Below are 24171 nucleotides of genomic sequence, written 5' to 3' on the forward strand. Positions count from 1 at the left end.
ACTCAGTATATGGCAGCTTCCTATGTTCCTATGATTGAGTGTCTGAGGGCAGAAAGGAGCAAGTATTTTAGCAGCTGTTCACCGCTGCTCAAAATGTTTAGGGGGAAATCCACTCACATGTTGCTGCCTGTCAGAGAGGATTTTCCACAATCTGGAGAAAAGCTGGATCCAAGTCTTTTCTGCTAGGGGTGTGGAGATATGGCAGAGCTGCACAAAGGCACTCAGCAGCGCTCCAGTCTTGGAATAAAACCAAAAAGCAACACCACAGTTAGGCATATGAAACAATCAAATAACATCTTCCCCATCCCAGCCTGAGACATGGAACTATTAGAGTAGACATTCATCCCTCAAGAAAGCTTATTCAATAGCGCAGCTACTGGAGAGCTGGAAAAGTGCAAGAACACCCAGAACTTAAAACGATGGCTTAAATCCAAAGCACCACCCATGGAAGATAAAACTACTAAGTGCTGTTCCATGAACTCTTGTGCAAACACTAGCGGGAGACTTTCTGCAGTATAGCACGATAGTGTATCGGAGGCTGAGTCTCAGTAGGAGAAAAACAGCCAATAAGGAAGATGGAGGCTGGAGCACATTCGCTCTCATGGGGCAATTCCATGGGTAACGGAATCAGGCACGTGACCACTTTTTCGATGACTGTAGCCATAAGCAGATTTTCAAGTTGATATTACATATACCCACTGGCAAGAGAACATCTCCTGCTAAAAGGCCATATTTTTACAAAACTCTTAAATATAGTGTCTGAAGCATGCAAGGTACGTCAGTAACGGAATCAGAAACAACATCCAAATGTTCTGATGCTGTTACCAAGGTATTTCGAGGTGTACAAAGGACGGATATGATCACTATCTGACCAACCTTCACTTCTCGAAGTGAGTCAAGGAACTTATCGTGCCGATTGGTCAACATATGCAGTTGGTTGCCAATATCCTTTTCCGAGAGTTCTTTGGTTTTGGGAGTACTTGTCTGATCACCGGGAGCCAATTCAATATCGATCTCCACATCCTAAAAAAGATATTTGCGAGTGATTACACACACACACACACAGTATCTCTCTCTATGTACACAAGCCAAGAAACTGTTCTTTATTCAATTCCCAAAAGTACCCAACATCAAGACAGGGCTGCTTCTTAGCTTATAATTAAGCACAGACATCCAAGAGCAATACAACTGTGTTGTCAACTGACTGTAAAAAGCTCAGCTTCCAGTAGCCTCTGAAGCCTAAGGAACTGGGCTTGGTTTGTGGGACCCGACTACCATCTCTTCTTGCTCCGAGGATCTTTCCTTCCTCAGCACTACGTTCTGTACGGCTTGGAGACTGAGCTTCTTCTGAGATTTCTCTCTTGTCTGTTACTTCTGCCATTCCCATCTAACATGATTTTTGAATGACTAGCTGAATCCTGACCGGCAGTAGACGCACTACTTAGCGAAGGGGACCAGTCATGCTTGCTACCACCAGACCAGCTCTCATCGGCCATCTCAGTTATCAAGGCTGGGAAAGACCTCTGCACAAGATCTTCAGGCACTGCCACCAGTCCAAGCAGGCAATATCGAGTGGGCTGGCCCAGTGTCCTGACTCAACAGCTTTATACATCAGAGTGTATTTCAGAAAGCAGGGGGGGAAAGCCCGCCGCAATGCGAAAGGTGGGGGGATTACCTCTTCTTTGGACTCGCTGTTTTCTCTTTCACGAGGCTCTTGCTTGACGTGGGTCACCATCGCGAATGCTGCCCGGTCATGACTGTCGGCGAGGTTGATCACATTGGTGATGGACGGGAGCATGGACCCTTGGCAGCTAGTCCCAATGGTGGTGTTTCTTTCACACACAGCCAACAGGAGCTAGACGGTTTGCGGGGGCGGGAGGGGGGGAGAGAGAAGATACTGATTTCCTCTCGAGACCCAGAAGAATCTCTGCATTCCTGTTTGCAACCTTCATAACATTATATTTGGACCATGACCTGTTTAGAAGAATTGGCTACACGTATCCTGCCCAGGACGCGATGGTCTTTCCCATGTCGGTCAACACCGTCATTCAACGTGGAGGTGGGAAACAGCGGCCCAACAGAACTGGCTATGTGTGGGATGATATTTAAGGGCCACGTTTTACTACATGATGCAGCCAGAGGATGGGAAACTGGGTGCGTCAGTGCCGAGCCGTGCTGTGAGAGTAACCGGCTCGCTCGCTCTGACCTACAGCACGATAATGACTTCAATTAAAAAATAACGTCAGCTAGAATGGAAGGCTCAGAAGCGGAGATCTTTTACGGATATAGCCAGCGTTCTTCCCCCCTTCTTCCTCCCAAGGGTTATGAACACTGATTACTCAGAGGCGTAGGGGGGAGCCCACCACATCAAAGTAATTGCTTCCTGTTTGGCTTCCTTGTTTAGTGTTTAACTAATTGTTTAGCATTCACACAGCAAGTGTTTGGGTTATGCATGATATTCACGTTATGTTTCTCTGCAGTCAGGAAGTGCTTTGAATTCTCCTGAGTGTCAGGCTTTCACCTTATTAACTTGATTTATCCTGCACTGAGCAAGAGAGACGCACATGTTACCGCAAATACAGGGGCCCTCGTTGCCCGCAGGTCCACGTATCCGCGGTTGGGCCACAGGAACCCAGTTTCTTTATTTGCAGGGAGAAAATAGGGTTATTTTCACCTATCCTTGAGTGGCCGGAAATGGCTTCTGATGTCACTTCCTGCCACTGTAGTGCTGAGCCATTTTGTGGCTCTTTTCTGCCAAAACAAAACACCACTCAAAAAGCAACAAAAATCAGAGAATTTGGAAGTTTTGGGAGCATTGCTGGGGAGCAAGGTGCTGTGCTTATTTCTGCTCCCCCCTACTTTTTTTGTGTGATTTCTAGCACACTTCCGTGTGGTTAGGGAACCTAACCTTGCAATCCCCATAGGGTTAGTTTTGTTATCCACAGAAATTAGTGGGGACACACACACACACACACACACACACACACCAGCTGTATATGAAATGTGCAGCTTGTTGACAACCACAAGAGAACAGGAGAAATTCCATATCCACCTAGACAGAGTTACATTACGAAATGTCAGCCATTGCTATCAAACAAGGTGACCATCCACATTTGTGGGTCTCTCCGTATTTGGAGCACGCAAGATCCATGAGAGATTGTCCTGCATCTCAACAGGGCTTTGCGTCGGAACATCTGAGTATATTGTAGGGACTCTGTCAGTACTGCAGGGAGGCGTCCATGCCCACTGCGGTCCTTCCTGTGCAGACCCACACATTTCCAGCAATGGGCCCCTCCTCTTCAACAAGGAAATGGATCCGCATGGGGTGGCCGGGCAAATGTGTGAGGCCAGACAGGAAGCCGCAAAGAGGGACTGGGAAGCCTCACAAGGGCAGCTGGGAACTGTAATTCTGCTCCAAGCTTTCTCTTTTCCTCTCCTTGCATGGCGCCCTGCTGCTGTCCAGCCAGCCCCACGTGGATCCAGATCCCGTTGAAGAGGGGCGTTGGTGCCAGGGATATGCAGAACTGTGTGGGGAGAGCTGTGGTGGGAGTGGATGCCTCCCCAAAGCGCTGCCAAGTTCCTACAAAATCACTGGCATCGAACGTCCCCACTCCAACACACACACAACAAACCTTCCGTTGACTTCACACATGGCCTGTTGCTCATGAAAGTGCGGCTGACAAGATTCCAAGATGCAAAACGGACCATTCACTCCCAACTGTCGGCAGAACATGCAAAAACAGGCGACTCATTCCAGGCAAGCTAAGAGCGGTGGGGAAAAGCAGATTCCCTAAAGCGGCAGCAAAGCCGCTCATCCCGAGTCCTCCCACCTCGATGCACTGCTTGATCCAGAAGTGGCTGCCCATGGCTTCCCAGTTCTGCGAGCAGGTGACGTACAGCAGCCGCTCGTAGACACGGCGCTTCATGGAGTTGTCGAAGACCTCGAAGAACTTGGCCCGGATGAGCGGCTGGGCGCAGCGGAGTCCCGAAAGGAAGGCCGGCTCCAGCTTGGCGGTGAGCTCGCTCCCCAAAAGGTTTTCGTCCCTAGGGAGAAGCCGCTGTTGAACACACCAGGCTAAACCAGGGGGGCGGATTTCCAGCAACAAGCCGGACGGGAAAGGAGGTGCAAGGCGGGAGGCGAGAACTCATCAAAGACAGCAGGAAGGTGCACCTTTCCTCAGCCAGGAATGCCTTCACTTGGGCACATATCTGGTGTGTGGTGCAGTGCTCCCTGCAACAGATGTTGTTGACTACAACTCCCATAATTCCCAGCCAAAGGCCACCGTAGCTGAGATTTATGGGAACTGTGGTCACCCTCTAGGAATCCCTGCTGCAGGAAACGTGGCCTTACAGTGGGGCTATGTCACTTCGGCCCTCCTGCACATGCTGGACTACAACTCCCATCATCCCTATTGGTCACTCTGGTGGGGGGGGTGATGGGTTGTAGTCCAAACACAGCTGGGGGGCGGGGGGGGAAATCGTGCAGCCCTGCCTTGTAGGGTATAACCACACGTTGCATGTCCATAAACAACGGGTTTGGAAAACTGACCCATCTGTTACTTGTCAAACAGTATTAGGCTGTGTTTACCCGAACAGAAGAGGACTCTGAAGTTAAGATGCCCCCATCCCCGAAAAATAGAACTCAAATACAGGTTAGAACTGTTTTTACCCTAAAAGAAGTAAGACAGCCCCTCAATTTCTAACATCAAAGAACCGGGGGGGGGGGGAGAGGAGCTAGTCTTGGATTCAAAACCATACAGTGTTTCATAAAACAATGACCAGGTTCAGACTTCACACAGAAGCTCAGTGGAAGCCCAGCTCTGCACGAGGCCCACCAGCCTTGAGAACCAACACTTCCCTCTCCCATCCCGGTCTTCTTCCGATGGAGGTTAGGGTGAGCTGAGATCGGTCATAACGTACCAACGCACCAAGCTCTGTTTACTCTGGCCTACTTGCTTCAGCGATCCCGAGGCGTGAAACTCACTTCGGCCCTCAAGTTCAGACCTCGGGTTCTCTGAAGCAAGTAGGCTAGAAGATGCCGAGATCGGCCAGTTCAGGTATCACAACCAATCTTGGCTTCTACTCGACTAGACAGGAGGTAGATGCTTAGGCGGCGACGGGAGTGTGTAGGAAGTGCTCCCAAAGCAGAGAGACATTGTGGGGAGTTCAGCCTCAAAAGAGGTTCCGCGTGACATCTGAATGCACCCAGCGCACGTTCATAAACACCAGTGGGTTTAGAAATCTGACCGGTTAAATATTTGTCAACAAGCAATAGAACATTTGAAATATAACATTTAGTAAAACAGAACTAAAAAATTAAAAGCCATCTCCAGGTAGGGCTGGGAAAGACTTCTGCCTGAAACCTTGGAGAAGCTGCTGCCAGTCAGAGAAGGCAATGCTAAGCTGGATGGACCAACCGTCTGACTCAGTAAAAGGCAGCTTCCTATGTTCCTTTTTTAAAAAGCAATTTTCATGAACTTGTGGAATCAAACATTCCAAATGCTTACAATCCATTCTTTATAGCACACACTGCCTAGAATGACAGTTGTCAGTGCACATAAATTGTGATGCAATGTGTTGGGTGTCACAGCCTATCAGCTTATCACACAATATTCCTTTTGCATAGCAGAACAGATGCAAATTGGGTGAGGACTTGAAGGTGTGTGAACGTGCAAATGCACTCAGGGAAACCTTGGAGAAATGGAATGCAGCTTTTACCCCCTGGAAAACCCTAGATTCGTTTTCAAAGATGGATGGCATGTTCTTAAGGTCATGCATGGCAGGAATTATGAACCAGGAAGCCGAACCAGTTGATTAATTGCTATAATTACCTGTAGACATAGTTAACAAGGTCTAAGAACTGGGCATTTAACTCAAGGTCCTCGGGAAAACGTTTTTCAATGTAGGTCATCATTTTTACCAGCAAAATGGACTTCTCTCGGAGTGTCGGTGTCTGGAAAGAGAAGAGGAGATCTTAACCACTCTCCCCTATTTGTCTTGAGAACCCTGATGCAATGGCAGTCATCACATGCCAGTACCTTGGCAAATATTCCCCAACATCTTGGTTATAACATACAGCTGCAGATGGAACTGACACGGAAATATAATGCTTGGCCTGTTGTTACACATACAGCGATTCCATCAGTAATATGTTTGGCACTTTTAGTTACAGACACGGGAATTGAAGTGTAGTGTAGAAGAGGAAATTGAACAGAACGTTAGAAGTAGAATCCTGCCAATCTGTCTTCGCAAAGAAACTGATTCCTGAAGCTGCCGTTCTGCCCTCCTCCATGGATTCAAGCAGTCAGAACTGCCTGCACAAGAACAGAGTTGTACGTACAGAGATGGGGCCAGTGGAAGGAACCCTGCTTTCTTTGCAGAAGGCCCCAGGTTCAAGCCCTGGCAGCCTCTTCAGGTAGGGCTGGGAAAGACTCTTGCCTGGAACCTTGGGAAAGCTGCTGCCAGTCAGCGTAGACCAGGACTTCCTAACCTGTGCTACTCCAGACGTTTGTGAACTACAATTCCCATCATCCCCAGCGGCAACAAATTGTAGGTGGGGATGATGTCAGTTGTAGTTCACCAACATCTGGAGTACCACAGGTTGGGAACCCTTGGTGTAGACAATACTGAGCTTAGATGGATCAACAGGAACACAGGAAACTGCCATATACTGAGTCAGACCATTGGTCTATCTAGCTCAGTATTGTCTTCACAGACTGGCAGCGGCATCTCCAAGGTTGCAGGCAGGAATCTCTCTCAGCCCTATCTTGGAGAAGCCAGGGAGGGAACTTGAAACCTTCTGCTCTTCCCAGAGTGGCTTCATCCCTTGAGGGGAATATCTTGCAGTGCTCACACATCAAGTCTCTCATTCATATGCAACCAGGGCAGACCCTGCTTAGCTAATATCCTTTGAAATCTTTTTGATGGGGACCTATTATTAAAAGCAAACCTACTGTTTGCACCACTCTCAGCACATTGGATCTTGCAAGGCCAAGATATGTTGGGAAGTTTCTTTCCCTGCTAAGTGAGGAAAGAAGCATCTTTTAAAGCGGTGATTCTCTTGCATTTAGCAGGCGGAGAGCAACTGGCCCTATCCATCCCCAGTACAGCATCCCTCCAATGGCTGTTGCTGGTGTCTACCTTATGCTTCTTTCTAGATTGTGAGCCCTTTGGGGACATGGAGCCATCTTGATTTATTATCTTCTAGGTAAACTACTTTGAGAACTGCTGTTGAAAAGTGTTATGTAAAGATTCCTTGCTTGGCTTCAGGTTACCTGGTTGGCGGCCATCGGGGAGTTGTTCTTCACCCACTCTTCCACTATTTTGACCACCGCACGGAGGATTTTGGCATCGTTCGACTTCTCAATGAGCGATGTCAGAATGGTCTGGATAAAGTTCTTCCTCATCTCCATGCTCATCACAGCAAGGCGGGTTTTCACCAGGTCCAAGCTCAGCATGACCAATTCGCTGGTACCTGCTATGGGCAGAATCAGAATGTTACCACATACGGTACGGTATTTAGTCAGGTAGGCAGAAGAGCATGCTTGAATCTTCCCTAGCAACTCAAGCCAACTGTTTTCAATGAAGGCAACATTCCTACAAAGCCACCTCTGTGCACAGCTTTCGAAAAACGTAATAAATGTACCCTGCAGCTTTTATTGAAGAGTAAAAGACACACAAACACACACATTGTTTCAATACTGTAGCCAAGCTCTGCTTAATTTGGAGTTCCTGGAAATAAAAGGCAACCCAATACGCCTAACAGCTCCACACAGGGAAAACATGGGGACTGAGCAATATTTGCTTGTTTTGAATTCCAGCCCACCCTGTTCCCAAATCTCTGCATCACAGGAACAGAATCTAATTCAGAGGAGGACGAAATGCAAGCAAAAAGTAGTCCGGAAACTGCAGTTGGTCCAGAATGTGGCAGCCAGGTTGGTCTCTGGGTCATCTCGGAGAGACCAGAGCACTCCTATCTTAAAAGATCGACACGGGTTCCCGATACGTTTCCAGGCAAAATACAAGGTCTTGGTTATAACCTATAAGAACGTTAATAAAACGTCTCAGGCTGTTGGTCTTCTCAGGAGCTGAGGACAAGAGCTCCTTGGCCTGGGCGCCTCCTTTCATGCCAAGTAAGTACTGCCGTGATTTCCCGGCTCCCCCATTTAGCATTATAGGTCCCTCATCCCAAAGTCAGTTCCCGAGAACAAGGTGTTCTCTCATGCAAAGGCACTCTGATCTCTACAGTAAGGAGCCAGCGTGATGCACTACCTGTGTTTGCTTCGGCTGTCCCGGCTTGAGCCTGCTGGTTTAGATGTTCCCTCACCATCTTCTGCAGCGAGCGCATGAAGACCGAAATCAACCTGTCGATGTAGCTGGGGTTGTTACTGCACGCAGACTTCAGGATCATTAAAGTGCCTACAAACACACACACACACACACACACACAAAAGGGCATTACTGAAGCCCATTCATTGCCGCCATATTTCGAACAAGCCAAATCAAGCGCTGGATACGCTCCGAGATCTGACTTTCGAGGGGTGGGTTATGGGGACCCTTTTTCTCCCACTGGGTGACTTTGGACTAATATATAGTTAAGCATAACTATTGTCACAAACACCCCAGTCCTTTCTTTTCTTAAGCTTTCTCTTGCTTACGCCAAATCCAAGGCACAGCCCTGCTGTTACAGCTACTGTGAAGGGAAAGAGAACGCCAGCCAAGGATACTGGGAAATGGACTCGGTTGAAGGATTCACAGCAATCTGGCGGATTGTTGCCTATGTTACAGAAAGCCAGATCAGCGGGATCCAGAGCCTCACGTTAGCTACTTGTGTGTGTTAGAGCACAAACCTGTAACTTTTGTATCTCTGCTATCCACTGCTGTGCCCTTGCTCTAGGTGTCTGGCATATTCGTCCTAGATGGGAAAATAGCCCAGTGGTAACCAGACCCCTCTTCCCTTCCACTCCTAAATCTGCACTTTGAAGTGTCAATACTGAGCTAGATGGACCAAGGGCCTGACTCAGTATATGGCAGCTTCCTATGTTCTTTCCTAATGTGAAGGAATGAGGCTCAGACCTCTTGGGTTTCTAAAAGTAAACTTCCTTGTTATTTTTTAAAAAATAATTAGATGCTTGTGGTCTCCACCCCACACCTATAAGCCTTTCCACACTACTGAGATTTTGTTGTTGCTGTTGTTGTTGTTGTGTGTGTTTTTTTTGGGGGGGGGGCAGTTTGTAATTATTGATAAAGTGAAGGTAGTCCATTTTATTTCGATCAACGACCAGAACAGAAAGAGAAAGGGAAAAGACATCATAAAATGGCGATACGCAACTTGCATGCAATATAACAAAACCTGGGCGCCAAGTTTTGTTATACAGTGGTCCCTCGACTTACGAACTACTCGACATCCGAAGTTTTCGACTTACAAACGACAAAAATGACCGGAAGTCGTTGCCGGTTTAGATGCGGCTTCCTCGACTTACGAATTTTTAGATGCGGTTTCCTCGACTTATGAATGTTTCCAGACCTCCGTGGGTGTGCTTTTCAACTTACGAAAATTTCGACCTACGAACGTGCGTTCAGAACGGATTAACTTCGTAAGTCGAGGGACCACTGTATTGCATGCAAGTTGCGCATCGCCATTTTATGATGTCTTTTCCCTTTCTCTTTCTGTTCTGGTCATTGATCGAAATAAACTGATAAAAGTGAAGGGCTGTTATAGTGGACCCAGCTCGTTTTGTGCACAGAACCGGCACCTGCTGGTTCAAAGGTGGCGGGGGGGGGGGGGAGGATCTCTCGAAGGGCAGGGGAGGTGCTCTTAACCCCTCCCGCTGCATTTCCCCCGCCGGCGCTGCTTTTTAAAACGGTCTGGCAGGGTGGCGGCATATCTCCTTTCCACGCCGGTTGCTCCTCGGACCGGAAGTTACTGGTGCATGTGCCCACGGTGTGCATGTGTACACGCGCAGAGGCAACTTCCAGTCCCTTCTGGTTCGAGGAGGCACCGGGGTGGCAAGGAGGTACGCTGCCACCCCGCCGGACCATTTTAAAAGGCAGCACCAGCGGGGGAAATGTGGCAGGAGGGATCAGAGCACCCTCCCCCATCCTTAAAGAGATCCCCCAACACCTTCGAGCCAGCCGAGCTGCCGGTCTTTCGAACCGGTTCAGAGGCCCATAAAGGGCCTCCCTCCCCCAAACCCCATAGAGGATGCTCGGTATTTTGACGGGGGAAGGGGGCACTGGCAAAGTTGTGGGACAGCTGCAGAGCAGGCAGTGGGCTCTAACCTTGGAGCGCTCTGGACAAATAAGAGGTATCTTTCTTGGTTAGTGTGTTCTGCAGCCCAACCTGACACCTGACAAATAGGCAAGTCCCAAAGTGAAATTACATCTGTCTGCACAGATCAGAGGCTGGGATCGTGAAGGACATTTGCCATTTAAAGCAGCCAGCCCGCCAAGGCGCTGCAATTTCGGGCCCTGCGTTATTGACAGAAGCAATTCCGTGGCAAGCGGAGGGTGGGCCAACTGGCCAAACTGTTTAATCATTTCAAACACCGACACTCTGCTCAGGGTCTGCGAGAGGAGCCAAGAGAGAAACAGCCGCGGTTTTTGGGCTGGTTTAATCAAAGTTAATGGGGAAATAAAGGAGAAGCCTCTTGAAGATTCTTACTAGAATACATTCAGCGTTACTTTGGGGAGAAGAGAATGGTCTAATGTATTGGGAGGGAAAAGGACAGAAAGCTTCTGATGATCATCTGCAACTCCGAGTTGCAAAATAAAAAGACGACCCCCCCACTAAAAACTAAAAGCCTGGCAGAACAGATAAGTTTTCAGGAGCTTCTTAAAGGACAGAAGGGAGGTGGCATTATGAATTTCAGGAGGCAGGGTTTTCCATAAGCAGGGGGCTGCCACAGAGAAGACCCTCCCACGGGCCTCCCCTGGGCCTGGAACTCTGATAAGGCCCACCTGAGAAGACTTCACTGGGCGGGTCAAAGTTGGATGGGAGAGGGTTTCATAGGTGATAACCAGCCCCTTGAATTGGACCCAGAAGTGAACTGGGAGCCAATGCAGCGACCTCAACAAAGGTGAAACATGATCATATTTTCTGCTGCCTATAAGATAGATAGATAGATCGGGGGGATGGGGGCGCAACGGTCCAAAACAGGATGCTGAATGAAACGGCACCTTGGGCCTGATCCAACAGGGCTCTTCTCCTTAGGTTCTTACATACTAACTTGAATCCCATTAATTTCAATAGAACTTGCTTGTGGAACTTGCTCAGCAATGCTTGTTGAAACCGTAAGGTGCTGAATGACTTGCAGGGATTGGCTGAGCTGCTCTGATGTCACAGAGGGGCTGAGCAGTTGCCCTCCCCCCACCCCCCGCCGCCACTTGCAGGCTGCCCATATGCACCTAGTGTGAGGCCGGAGGCTGGCCTTTGGACTGATCCAGCAGGGCGCTTCTTAGGACATGAAGATATGTGAAGCCAAGCACTGGCTTGATACGATGGACATTATTAAAACCAATAGAAATAACTGCTCAGCAGGCACCAGTTTTACAACCAGCCTCTGTTTTCACTTCAAGACAACCACGCGTGCCCCTCCTAACGGCCAGTTCCCAAAGGTGCCAGAACACAACCAGGAAGGACACCATTATGGACATTTAGGGAGGGCAGGAAAGACAACCGGAGCTCGGCTTTCTTTCAAAGAACGGAGCGGGCAAACCGCCAGCCTCTGCGCATTCGGACGGGACAGCCAGGCCACTTACCAAACAGCTGGGAAGGGTTGGCATTTGCAGCTTTCTCATAATTGGTCAGCCCTTCATAAATCACCTTCCCGACAGCAGCATAGAGACACTCCAGCTCTTCATACTTGGAGGCTACACTTGACGTACCTACGCCAGAGTTGACAATATCAAAAAAGGGACGTTAGGATTCGGGGGGGGGACCCAGTCCTGCGGAAGCGAGTATCACTTGTCCCCTTAGCTAAGCAGGGTCTGCCCTGGTTGCATATGAAAGGGAGACTAGAAGTGTGAGTAGACAAGAAATTCCCCTCAGGGGGTGGAACCACTCTGGGAAGAGCAGAAGGTTCCAAGTCCCCTCCATGGCTACTAGTCGGAGGGCTATAGGCCACCTCCAGCCTCAAAGGCAGGATGCCTCTGAGTACCAGTTGCAGGGGAGTAACAGCAGGAGAAAGGGCAGGCCCTCAACTTCTGCCTGCGGCTTCCAGTGGCATCTGGTGGGCCACTGTGCGAAACAGGATGCTGGACTAGATGGGCTTCCTTGGGCCTGATCCAGCAGGGCTCTTCTTATGTTCTTATAGGGCTGAGAAAGATTCCAGCCGGCAATCTTGGAGAAGCCGCTGCCAGTCTGTAAAGACAATACAGAGCTAAATAGACCAATGGTCTGACTCAGTATATGGCAGCTTCCTATGTTCGTATATTTGGAGAGGGGAGCTGGCCTGGTGGTCGCAAGCATGACTTGTCCCCTTAACTAAGCAGGGTCTGTCCTGGTTGCATATGAATGGGAGACTAGAAGTGTGAGCACTGTGAGATATTCTGCTCATGGGATGAGGCCACTCTTGGAAGAGCATCTAGATTCCCTGTTCCTTCCCTGGCAGCATCTCCAAGACAGTAGGGATGTGCATAAAACCGGTTCTCCCGGTTCGGTTCGGATCCGAACCGGGTCCGAATCGGACCAGGGTGGTTCGGTTTTGGTTTTGCCGAACCACCCCCCCGGTTCGGTTCGGATCCGAACCGGTTCGGATCCGAACCGAACCGGTTCGGATCTCAAAAAATAGCTGGTTTGAAAGGGGACCTTGTGTTCTACCTGCCACCCAAATTTCAAGTCGATTGGACCTTCCTCTGATTTTTGGCGATTTTTTAAAGTTTTAGTGACTTTGGGGCAGTTCGGGGCATAGCATGGGATCTGGGCAAAAGGAGTGGGGTGGGGTGGTAGTGCCTAATGGGTGCAGGCTACCACCCCAATTTCAGGGGGATTGGGCAAAGGGCTGATTTTTGGTAAATTTCTGAAAATTTCATGTCTTTGGGGCAGATTGGGGCATATTGGGGCAGAAAGTGGGGGCTGGGGCAGAATAGTGGGGTGTGGTGGTAGTGCCTAATGGGTGGAGGCTACCACCCCAATTTCAGGGGGTTTGGACAAAGGGGTGATTTTTTGAGAATTTTTGAAGTTTTAGTGACTTTGGGGCAGTTTGGGGGCAGAAAGTGGATCTGCCCCAAAATAGTGGGGTGGGGTGGTAGTGCCTAATGGGTGGAGGCTACCACCCCAATTTCAGGGGGATTGGGCAGAGGGCTGATTTTTTGAGAATTTTTGAAGTTTGGGTGTCTTTGGGGCAGATTGGGGGCAGAAAGTGGATCTGCCCCAAAGGAGTGGGGTGGGCTGGTAGATAGTGCCTAATGGGTGGAGGCTACCACCCATCCCCAATTTAAGAGTGATTGGGCAGAGGGGTGAATTATGGTGAATAGAAAAGGTGTGAATTCTCATTCTATCATAGCAAATGAGATATTTTTCAATTAAACAACTCTCATGACCCCACTTTCACTTTTTCACACTTTCCTTTACTATGAATAATATGAGGAAGTAATCAATTTAGCACACTTCACCTTATGAAGACAAACCTCATACAAATAAATTCACCATAATTCACCCCTCTGCCCAATCACTCTTAAATTGGGGATGGGTGGTAGCCTCCACCCATTAGGCACTATCTACCAGCCCACCCCACTCCTTTGGGGCAGATCCACTTTCTGCCCCCAATCTGCCCCAAAGACACCCAAACTTCAAAAATTCTCAAAAAATCAGCCCTCTGCCCAATCCCTCTGAAATTGGGGTGGTAGCCTCCACCCATTAGGCACTACCACCCCACCCCACTATTTTGGGGCAGATCCACTTTCTGCCCCCAAACTGCCCCAAAGTCACTAAAACTTCAAAAATTCTCAAAAAATCACCCCTTTGTCCAAACCCCCTGAAATTGGGGTGGTAGCCTCCACCCATTAGGCACTACCATCACACCCCACTATTCTGCCCCAGGCCCCACTTTCTGCCCCAATATGCCCCAATATGCCCCAAAGATATGAAATTTTCAGAAATTTACCAAAAATCAGCCCTTTGCCCAATCCCCCTGAAATTGGGGTGGTAGCCTGCACCCATTAGGCACTACCACCCCACCCCACTCCTTTTGCCCAGATCCCATGCTATGCCCCCGAACTGCCCCAAAGTCACTAAAACTTTAAAAATTCACCAAAAATCAGCCCTTTGCCCAATCCCCCTGAAATTGGGGTGGTAGACTCTACCCATTGGGCACTACCACCCCACCCCAAAATTTTGCCCCTGGGCCCCTTTTTACCCCCCCGAATCGATTCGGATTCGGATTCGGATTAAATCCGAATCCGAACCAAATCAAGGGTGATTCGGGTGACCCAGATTCGGGCACAAAACAGAACAGGGGTGATTCGGTTCGGGTCCGAGCCAAATCACCCGAAATCCCAAATTGCACACCCCTACTAAGCACACACACAGAGAAGAAGCAGGAGGCGGAGTGTGGATTCTATGATAGCATATTAGAGTGGATTGATGGTGTCTCATTGAAAATCTCATTTGCTATCATAGAATCCACACTCAATACCTCAGAAACAAGAGAACCCTGTACCCATGGGGGTGCCCCTACCAGAGATCCCTGTACCCCATGGGTTAGAAACCCATGGGGGTGGTTGGCACCCTATGTGCACTACACCACCACTTGCTCTGGGCCACCCCAGCACCCCCATGTGCACTTATAGGGCTGCTGAAAGCTCCATTATAACTTATTATGAGGAAAAACCTTAAAGACGCGTAAACTTCAAAAATCACTTAAAAATCACCTCTTTGCCCAATTCCTTTCAAATAATTCTGATAGCTTCCTTGCCCACCCTAGGAACTACCACCCACCACACTGCACTCTACGACACCCCTTTCCCCCCGACGTGAAGCTATACATTTGCTGCAATCCTAATTATTCTCTATGAGGAATTCAAAAACACTTAACAATTCACCAATAATCAGAGGAGTGTCCAATTGCCTTGAGATTTTTTGGGTGGTAGGCACCCAAGCCTGTCTACCACCCACCCTGCTTTTGTGCTCCTAGGTCCTCCACAACAGGGGATATGGACTGGTTCGGGTCCCATTATACTCAATGAGAAAAATAATTAAAAATATTTCAAATATTCATAAAAAATCATAGGGGTGTCTGATTGCTTCAGGGTTTGCATGGTTGTTGGCACCCATGAGTGCTCCACAATAAGAAATAATGGCCTGGTTCGGGTCCCATTATATCCTATGAGAGAAAAATAAAAATATTTTTCAAAAATTCATAAAAAATCGTACGAGTGTCCGATTGCTTTGGGGTTTGGGTGACAGGTACCCCTGGGTGCCAGCTACCATCTGACCAATTTTCAGCTTTCTGAACCGATCCGAACCGGTCCGAACCGGTTCGAAACGAACCACCCCCAGTTCGGTTCGGATTCGAACCGAACCAGGGGTGGTTCGGTTCGATCCGAACCGGAACCCGAACCGGTTCGGATCCGAACCGGTTCGCACATCCCTACAAGACAGGGCTGAGAGAGATTCCTGCCTGCAACCTTGGAGAAACTGCTACCAGTCTGTGTAGACAAGACTGAGCTAGATGGACCAAGAGTCTGACTCAGTGTATGGCAGCTTCCAATATTCCTATGTGCCTAAGTGACCGCATGTGAGTGCTGTCCCCTTAGGGGATGGGGCCGCAGCTCAGTGGCAGAGCATCAGAAGGTCCCAGGTTCCATCCCTGGCAGCATCTCCAGGTAGGGCTTTGAGAGACTCTTGCTTGAAACCTTGGAGAGGTCAATGCAGACAACATTGAGCTAGATGGACCAATGGTATAAAGCAGCTTCCTGTGTTCCTATGTAACATTTGGGGATGTGGATGAAGCTCAGTGGCAGAGCATCTGCTTGGCAGGCAGAAATGAACCTGGCTCAGAATAAAGCAGCTTCTTATATGCCTATGTAAAGTGTGCTACTGAATGACTGATTGATTGATTGATTGATTAAGTGCCGTCAAGTGGGTGTCAACTCTTAGCGACCACATAGAGAGATTCTCTCCAGGATGGTCTGTCGTCCACTTGGCCTTTACGGTCTCTCAGTGGTGCATTCATTGTTTGCTAGACTGTATTGCAATTCAACCTCATAGGTGTGCAGACATCTTTACTAGGACCTTTTAGGGCCATTATGCATTGTTACCATCAAAGATCCTTCTCTCCATGTCCTATTTGAAATGGGAAGCGATTGTATCCTTGCAAGCAGTGGGGGGCCTCCACTAGGATTCCATCCCCCCCACACACACACACTTTTTAGTGACCACATCCTAAGTTGGGGCAGCCAACCCGAGGCTCTCCAGCTGTTTTGGACTACAACTCCCATCACCCCCTGCTACCTTTGTACAGAGATATTCGGCTAGCCCTTTTGTCATCTATTTTGTCTAGAGTCCCAGGTAAGCCAGTGTCTCTCCTTTTGTCCAACGGTGATATTCATGTTTCCACCAAGGTGGCAATGTTTTGCTATACTGCAAGCCATTGGTAAAATCATGAGTGTCAACTGTACAATATATTGTTATATTGCAAACGGTGTTTTGTAAGAAAGTACTGGCAGCAGCATGATTGCTGGAGGTTACTACTTATCTATTGTGTTGTATTTTTGTCTGGTCAATGACTGAAATAAAGATCCCATACTTTTCCCCTGCCACCTTGAGTCGCAGCAGGGGGTGATGGGGGTGGTAGTAAAAACAAAACACCTGGCCCTCCTTGCCCTCGATTTAGCCACAAGAACTTCTTCTTCTTCTTCTTGCTCTTCCCCTCCATCCCGCTACCTAAGGCCTCCCTTTCCACCCAATTTCCCTTTTCTTGTCTGATTAAAAGAGCCATGTTCAACAACTGAAAAACTGCACCTTCAAAGCAGAAAAATGGTAATTGCAAAAGACATTAAATTTATGACATGCATTTCTTGAGCCAAAGTAATAACTGCCACAGGTTATTAAGTTTTTATGCTACTGGATAATGATGTATTCCTCATGATTACTTATTTCAACTTTTAATTGGGGTTGAAAGTACATGTATGGAAGGGAAAAAAACCCGAAAGCCATAAAAACAAATGCAAATGAGAGGACTGCCTATTTTGAGAAGCGCACCCCCTTCCCTGATCACAAAGGGAAAAAGAAAGCCATGAAGAGAAAGGGGGGAGCCCACCCCCCCGGCAGGCTGACCCGCCACCCCAACATACTTGGTTCTGTAGGGAAGTTGCTCATTAAGCGAGAAAGCAGGCTGTGGACGGCTCTCAGCACCTTGGTGTTGCCGCACGTCATACAAGAAGCGATTCCTCGCTGCAGAGGCTTGAAGCTGCTCAGGATGGCTGGGGACTGGAGGACGGTGAGGAGGAAACACAGCAGCTCGAGCCCAGTGCAGATGTTGGCGAAGTTGGCCTGGTTGGGCTGCTCCTGGAATGAAATGTTGGGCGGTGGGAGAGAAGTCTTAGAAAATGTTAGCTGACACTCAGTACCATGCTTTGCTGGCCCCGAGTTCTGCAGTGCCCCCCAAATCACCTCCAAATATGCCAAAAATTGGCTGAAAATCACCAAGGTGTTGGGGGTTTTGGGGGGCCTTCCCCACACCCAAACAGTGCCATTTTGAGGATCCCTAACACAAAATGGCAGCCAGAACGGACCTCCGTGGTCATTTCCCCTGACTCGCGGATACGTGAGGTCAGTGTGTTTCGCCCCCTTTTTTCTATGTACACCGAGATCGGGTGTCTTTTTACCCAACCACGTATATGCAAATCTGCAGCTATTGAGATCCTCCCGTATAACCCTTTTGCACACTCTGAAGCAGTGTTCCCTGTAACAGGGATTCCCAGATGTTGCTGACTACAAGTTCCATCACCCCCAGCCAGAGGCCACTTCAGCCCTCGTCTCCACTGACTGGCAGCGGCTTCTCCAAGGTTTCAGGCAAGATTCTTTCCCAGCCCTACCTGGAGATTCCGGGCATTAAACTTGGGACCTTCTGCATACAAAGCAGATGCTTTTCCACGGAGCTGAGGCCCCATCACAATTCAGAGATAGTAACAACTGCCAGAATAATAGATGCACATTCAATTATTCAAAATGGGGAAGGCATCCCAAAGATGATTCTTATAACTCTGCATCGTACAGTTTCACTTGCAGCAAGGAAACCAACGTGCAGCATAGCCATTGCGTAATTCAGTTTGATCTTCATTGTGAGGGTAACATTTGTTACTAAGCGCTGAATTTTAAATAGGGCTGCTCATAGACTCACAGAGCAATCACGGGACGATGCAAAAACACTACGCACCGCGGCTTTTTGTTTTTAAAGTCACCGAAAGAGAAACTACCAGGCATTGGAAAGCCAAATGGTAGAAAAGACATCCACAGCCATAACAACTTCTAAAGAAAAGGTTAACTAGCAGCAACAACTGCATTCATAATAGTGAGACATTTTTCTCCCTCTCTCACAACACGAGAACCAGGGGTTGTCCCATGAAACCGAATGCCAGGAAATTTAGGACCAACAAAAGGAAGCAATTTCCCCCGCACAGAACACAATTAGTCTATGGAATTCTCTGCCATGAGATGTGATGATGGTCACCAGCTTGGATGGCTTGAAAAGGGGTTTAGACACATTCGTGGAGGCGAGGGCTATCAGTGGCTACTAGCGTCTGGTGGCTGTGGGCCACCTCCAGCCTCAGAAGCAGGATGCCTCTAAATAGCAGTTTCAGGCAAGCAACAGCAAGAGAGAGGGCGTGCCCAGACCTCCTCCCTATGGGCTCCCCAGAGGCATCTGGAGGGCCACTCTATGGAACAGGATGCTGGACTAGATGGGCCTCCTTGGGCCTGATCCAGCAGTTTTATTTACTAATGGTAGCAAAATGGCTAAGCACCGGTCAGTATATGAATGGATCACCTTAAAACAAAGGGGGGGGGGAAGAAACACACACACACACACCCCTTCTACAAATGAAAGCACCCTCTCCGATACGAAGCCTGGTATCTTTACAACAAGGCTAACAGCATCATGCAGGCCACCCCAGCTCCTTGAAGGATGAAAATAAAAGCCCAAGAAGGCAGGCCACACAAGCAGCAAATAAACACCCCAGACACCACTCGGGTCAGGAATCACCCCCAAGAGGGCTCCTAATGCACCACTACCACAGCAGCGGCTCCAGTGAAACTGACTGGCCAGAAATTGAGGACAGACCAAAGGAAATGCTGCTTCACACAGCACATAATTAGTCTACAGAAGAGCTGCACAACTCTGGAAAGGAAAAAGAGAGCGGGAGAGGAAAATGATGCAGCACCAGGGAGGACAACCCAGAGGAGCTGAAAAAGTAGATATCAGCTTTTTTCTGCAAAGCCCAAAAAATTCATATGTATATTCATATACCACCCTCCATCCTAAGACTCCAAGGTGGATAAACAAACAATAAAACAAACATACACGCAACATAAAGCAATAAAACACAACAAAAGGTGCTTTTAAAGCCCTTCTTAAGAGCCACCTGTTTCACCAGCCTTTTGCCCTTTAATCTTTTTTTAAAAGAAAAAATAATTGTTATTGGTATTGTTGTTGTTCACCGCCTAGAGTCTTTGGAGGAGGCAGTATATAAGAAAACTTTAAAAATAAATAAATAAATAATTTTAAAAACAAGATGTGTTGCAACTGCATGGTCATCTTCAGAGGCAAATACATTCTTATTCTCTTACTGGAAATCATGTGTCTGTGTGAGATTTCTGCTGGTGCAGGACATAACTTCCTGTCAAAAAATAGGAATATATTTGCCTCTGAAGGCAAATATATACCACATGCTCAAAATCCACCGGACCCTGCAGAATAAAGCTGATGTCGACTTTGAGTTGTCCTTCCCTCCTTTTAATCCCTGCACAATAAACAGGCCCTCCAGCTCGTTTTGGACTACAGCTCCCATCATCCCCAGCCAGAGTGGCCAATAGTCAGAGATGACGAGAGCTGGAGCCCGACATCAGCAGGAGGACTGAAGTCACACCGCCTGGGTCTGCAGTATTTTGCTGCCATGGTGTGTGGTGATGGACACCATTCTCGGACGGCTTGAGATGGGGATTTGTGGGGAGACAAGTCTGGATGGCTACAGGCTGCCTCTAGGCTCAGAAGCAGGATGCCTCCAAATACTGGCTGCAGGGGAGCGACAGCAAGAGGGGGGGGCACCTTCTGTCCTGCTTGGGGGCTTCCTAGATGCATCTGGTGGGCCAATATGGGAAGCAAGATGGTGGACAAGATGGGCCTTGGGCCTGAAAGCCTCTTTGTCCACTTTTGAGCCAATCAACACAAACGTGCAAGATTTAAGATGGCGTCAAAGCAGAGATACCTGTGCCTCCCCTAGTGTGTCCCTCTTTAAAGGAACCTAACTCACAGGTACAAAACCACAGGCTCGGCACTATGGAAGAAACCCTCTTTTCAAAGGTTCCGTCAACTCCTCAGGACTCAGATCTGTGTGCTGTCCAGAAAAAGGCCGCGAACTCATCTAGCATCTAATTGCCATTTTACAATATAAGCAGCAGTAATCCGGGATATTTATCTGTTTCATTAACAGGCCCGTATAGCAGAAGCTCTATGCTATACATGCCTGTTAATGAATAAAATAAATATTCCAGACAGCTGCTTACACCACCAAAATGCGGCAATAAGCATCCACATACAGAGATAAGGAAGGCTGTTGCTCATAGCCGTGGTATTCATTAGGCCACTGTAACGGGTCAATTTAGCTGCAGAAGACATTAAATAAAATGTACTACGGTCACAGGCAGATGCTTAAAGACAGGAGTTCCCCACCCTCTAGCAGATGTCCAAATGTCCAAGCTACCTTTGTGCTCCGCACCCCAAATCGCTGTATCTGCCTAACTCCTAAATGACTCTCTTCCCCATTCATTCCACTCCCAAATCTCACACCCAGGAGTGCTCCCAGGTGTTGGACAGGGCTGACCTCAAGGATGTGAAAAGGGGTAACGGAACAAGCCACCAAAAAATCCACACCAGATAAACAAGGTTCCCTCCGGGACAACTTGGAAAATATGAATTGCTTTTAAATTTGCAATGAAATACTAATACTTGAGAAAATACACTATTTACCCAAATAGAAGATTTACCCAAATAGAAGACAACCTTCATGAAAAATGCAGCTTAAATACAGGGTTATAATTTCGTGCAAGTATGTGGTGCTTAAAACAAGCTTAAAAACAGGTTATACCTGTTTTTACCTGAAAGTAAGAGGATTCTGGATTTAAGGCAACCTCTCAATTTCTAACAAACAACCTGGGGAAAAACCTAGTCTTGGATTCAGGTAAATATGTTATATATTTGTATGGGGGGGGGACTGGATTGTACACCAAGTGTGGTTGAGAAGATGGGGCCGTAGCTCAGTGGCAGAGCATCTGTTTTGCATGCAGAAGGTCCCAGGTTCACAGGAAGCTGCCATATACTGAGTCAGACCCTTGGTCCATCTGGCTCAGTATTGTCTTCAAAGACTGGCAGCGGCTTCTCCAAGGTTGCAGGCAGGAGTCTCTCTCAGCCCTATCTAGAGATGCTGCCAGGGAGGGAATGTGGAACCTCCTAGATGCTCTTCCCAGAGCGGTTCCATCCTCTGAGGGGAATACCTTGCAGTGCTCTAGTCTCCCATTCATATGCAACCAGGGGACAAGTCATGCTTGCTTCCACAAGACCAGCTCTCCTCTTCAATCCCTAGTACATCTCCAGGTAGGGCTGGGGAAATTCCGGCCCAAAACGTTGGAGAGCCACTGTCAGTAGACCAGGGCTACTTAACTGAAGCCCCCCAGCTGTTTCTGGACTACAACTCCCATAATCCCCAGCCAGTGGCCAATAGTCACAGAGGATGGGAGCTGCAGAACAACATCTGCAGGAGGGCCAAAGCCGAGGAGCCCTGATGAGACTCCAGATGTTGCTGAACTACAACTCCCATCATCCCCAGTCACAATAAATTGTAGCTGAGGGTGATGGGAGCTGTAGTTCAGGAACCCCCTGGAGTACCCCAAGTTGGGAAGCCAGGTGTAGACAATACTGAACTAGGCAGACCAATCATGTAAGGCTTCTTGTAATATCCCTATGATTTGGGTGGGGAAAAGTCAACTGTCTCCTACCCACCCAAGGAAGGAGACCGAGTTTCATATTAATGGCCTCCTCTCTGCATCTGACCTGAAACAATTCTCTGGAAACTCTTCCCAAACACTTGCACTAAACGCCAACACACCATCAAGGCTGAGCACAAAGACCAGCACTCATGCCTAGAATTCATTTCCAATTCTCAGCGGCTGACTTTTTATCCTTATCCTGATGCCAAGAACAAGGACAAGAGTAATTATTTGAGACTCTAAATCAATTCCATTAGCTGAACATTTTCCAAGCCATGACACCAAATTAAATTGGCAATTAAAAGAGGCTAACATGACATTTCAAGCTCTGTACCGCACACGCCACTCTGTTTACCCCAACACACCACCCAGATCTTCATATTTAGAAATGAATCAATACCTCGGAGACAAGATGACAACTTTCAATGCACCCGAGGCAGTTTATTAAGCATTTAATTGCAGGGTACCTTACTGATGCCTAAGAGTTCTCGAAGGAGACCACGGAACTTACCACTGTCATGAGGAGCTTATCAAACCACTGCAGTTTCAGCTCTGACTTTGGCCACATGTCCGGCCGTAAAGCTGTCTTCAGAAGGTTAACACAGCGCCGAGAAAGCAGTTCTCCCGGAGAGCCAGCCGTGTTGGAGTTGTCATTTACCTAGCAATTAACCAGAATAATTACCAAGTAGCAAACATTTATCATCATATTTAGAACTCATTAATATTTTAATACCAGCAGGCCTCCTGTGCAAACAGAGACCTCATTTCGATTCCTCTGGAAGAGGCTTGGCTTAAAAATAACAGGGGGGAGACTGTGGGAAGAGACCTAAAATGGATCTCAGTGTCCAACACTACTTGCTTCCAAGCCCATGAGGGCGTCTTCTATGCCAGGCCTTGCCCAACAAAGTTTGGATCTAGGAGCCTGAGACCGCTCTGGGCAGAGCCCCTGCCTGCTTGCCTGCAGAAGGTCCCAAGTCCCCTCCCTGGCGGCATCTCCAAGAGAGGGCTGAGAGAGATTCCTGCCTGCAGCCTGGGAGAAGCCGCTGCCAGTCAGTGTAGACAATACTGAGCTAGATGGACCAAGGGTCTGACTCAGTAGATGGCAGCTTCCCATGTTTCTGGAACAGCCAGTGGCCTCCCGAGATGGTAGCAGAAAACTCTTTAATGCCCGTTGAAAAGACATCACGGGAGAGGAAACCGTTTGTTTGTTTGTTTGTTTAGCACATTTATATACCGCCCCAAACTCACATCTCTGGACGGTTTACAACAGAACACCACAGATTAAAAAACAAAGTTAAATCATCAAAACGATTTAAAAAGAGTGATAGACGGCCACCGCTGCTGCCATTTCCCCCCTCTCAGCCATCCTGTCACCATCTGAACTCTCGCAAGAGCTGCCACGCATGGGATTAGAGGTGGGTTCGTTGAAAAGAATTATATATAAAGAAGAAGATGCTGAATTGGAGCAACTCGAGACTGCAGAACACGCTCTGGTGGGACAGGCAAACTGAGGAATGGATCCCACCGAATCCTTGCCACTTTCCTCTCAGAAATGCTGTGTACCTGGCAAGCGATGCGGATGAGGAAGTTGATGACTGTATCGGTGTGCTGCTTGTCAATGGGCTTCGAAAGGAGGGCATCGGCCCCCGGCAGGGACTGGCTGCGTCCAAATACCTGCAAGCACATTTCCTGTCAAAAACGGGCCGGGAGCTGCTGTTTCCGTGTTTCTGCTTTGCTTAAACTCAGCAGGAAAGCGGCGATTGAAAACAGCACAAATGCACTGAAATGGCTACGGTCAATGCAGGCCTTGACAAATTTTCTTTCGATCTAGGCGAGTACCCAGGAACCTAGGAGCCAAACAATGGACACCTGGCAAAATTCCTGGACTTCATGATGGACGTTGTGAAAGGGCTTCTCTTTACAACGAACGTGCTTAGAATAGAAACAGGACGGCTGACCGGGACCAA

The 24171-nt window shown here is 48.2% G+C and overlaps 1 protein-coding gene across 12 annotated transcripts in view; it reads right to left on the reverse strand.

Annotated features, from left to right (window-relative positions):
• TRRAP (transformation/transcription domain associated protein) overlaps window positions 1–24171 on the reverse strand; it is a 251773-nt gene that overhangs the window by 54722 nt on the left and 172880 nt on the right. For 9 of the 12 annotated variants that reach the window (XM_053276784.1, XM_053276783.1, XM_053276781.1 and 6 more), the window contains 11 exons: window positions 23768–23878; window positions 22716–22862; window positions 17296–17509; window positions 11761–11886; window positions 8272–8418; window positions 7275–7477; window positions 5832–5953; window positions 3831–4044; window positions 1676–1855; window positions 877–1023; window positions 118–237 (listed from right to left, as the gene is read on the reverse strand). In XM_053276784.1, the coding sequence (XP_053132759.1) occupies window positions 118–237; window positions 877–1023; window positions 1676–1855; window positions 3831–4044; window positions 5832–5953; window positions 7275–7477; window positions 8272–8418; window positions 11761–11886; window positions 17296–17509; window positions 22716–22862; window positions 23768–23878 (1731 nt within the window). The remainder of the gene's footprint in view (window positions 1–117; window positions 238–876; window positions 1024–1675; window positions 1856–3830; window positions 4045–5831; window positions 5954–7274; window positions 7478–8271; window positions 8419–11760; window positions 11887–17295; window positions 17510–22715; window positions 22863–23767; window positions 23879–24171) is intronic. The other 3 variants (XM_053276785.1, XM_053276782.1, XM_053276780.1) reach the window with 1 other exon arrangement.

This window comes from Hemicordylus capensis, chromosome 13 (genome assembly GCF_027244095.1).
Source record: "Hemicordylus capensis ecotype Gifberg chromosome 13, rHemCap1.1.pri, whole genome shotgun sequence".
Lineage (NCBI taxonomy): Eukaryota > Metazoa > Chordata > Lepidosauria > Squamata > Cordylidae > Hemicordylus > Hemicordylus capensis.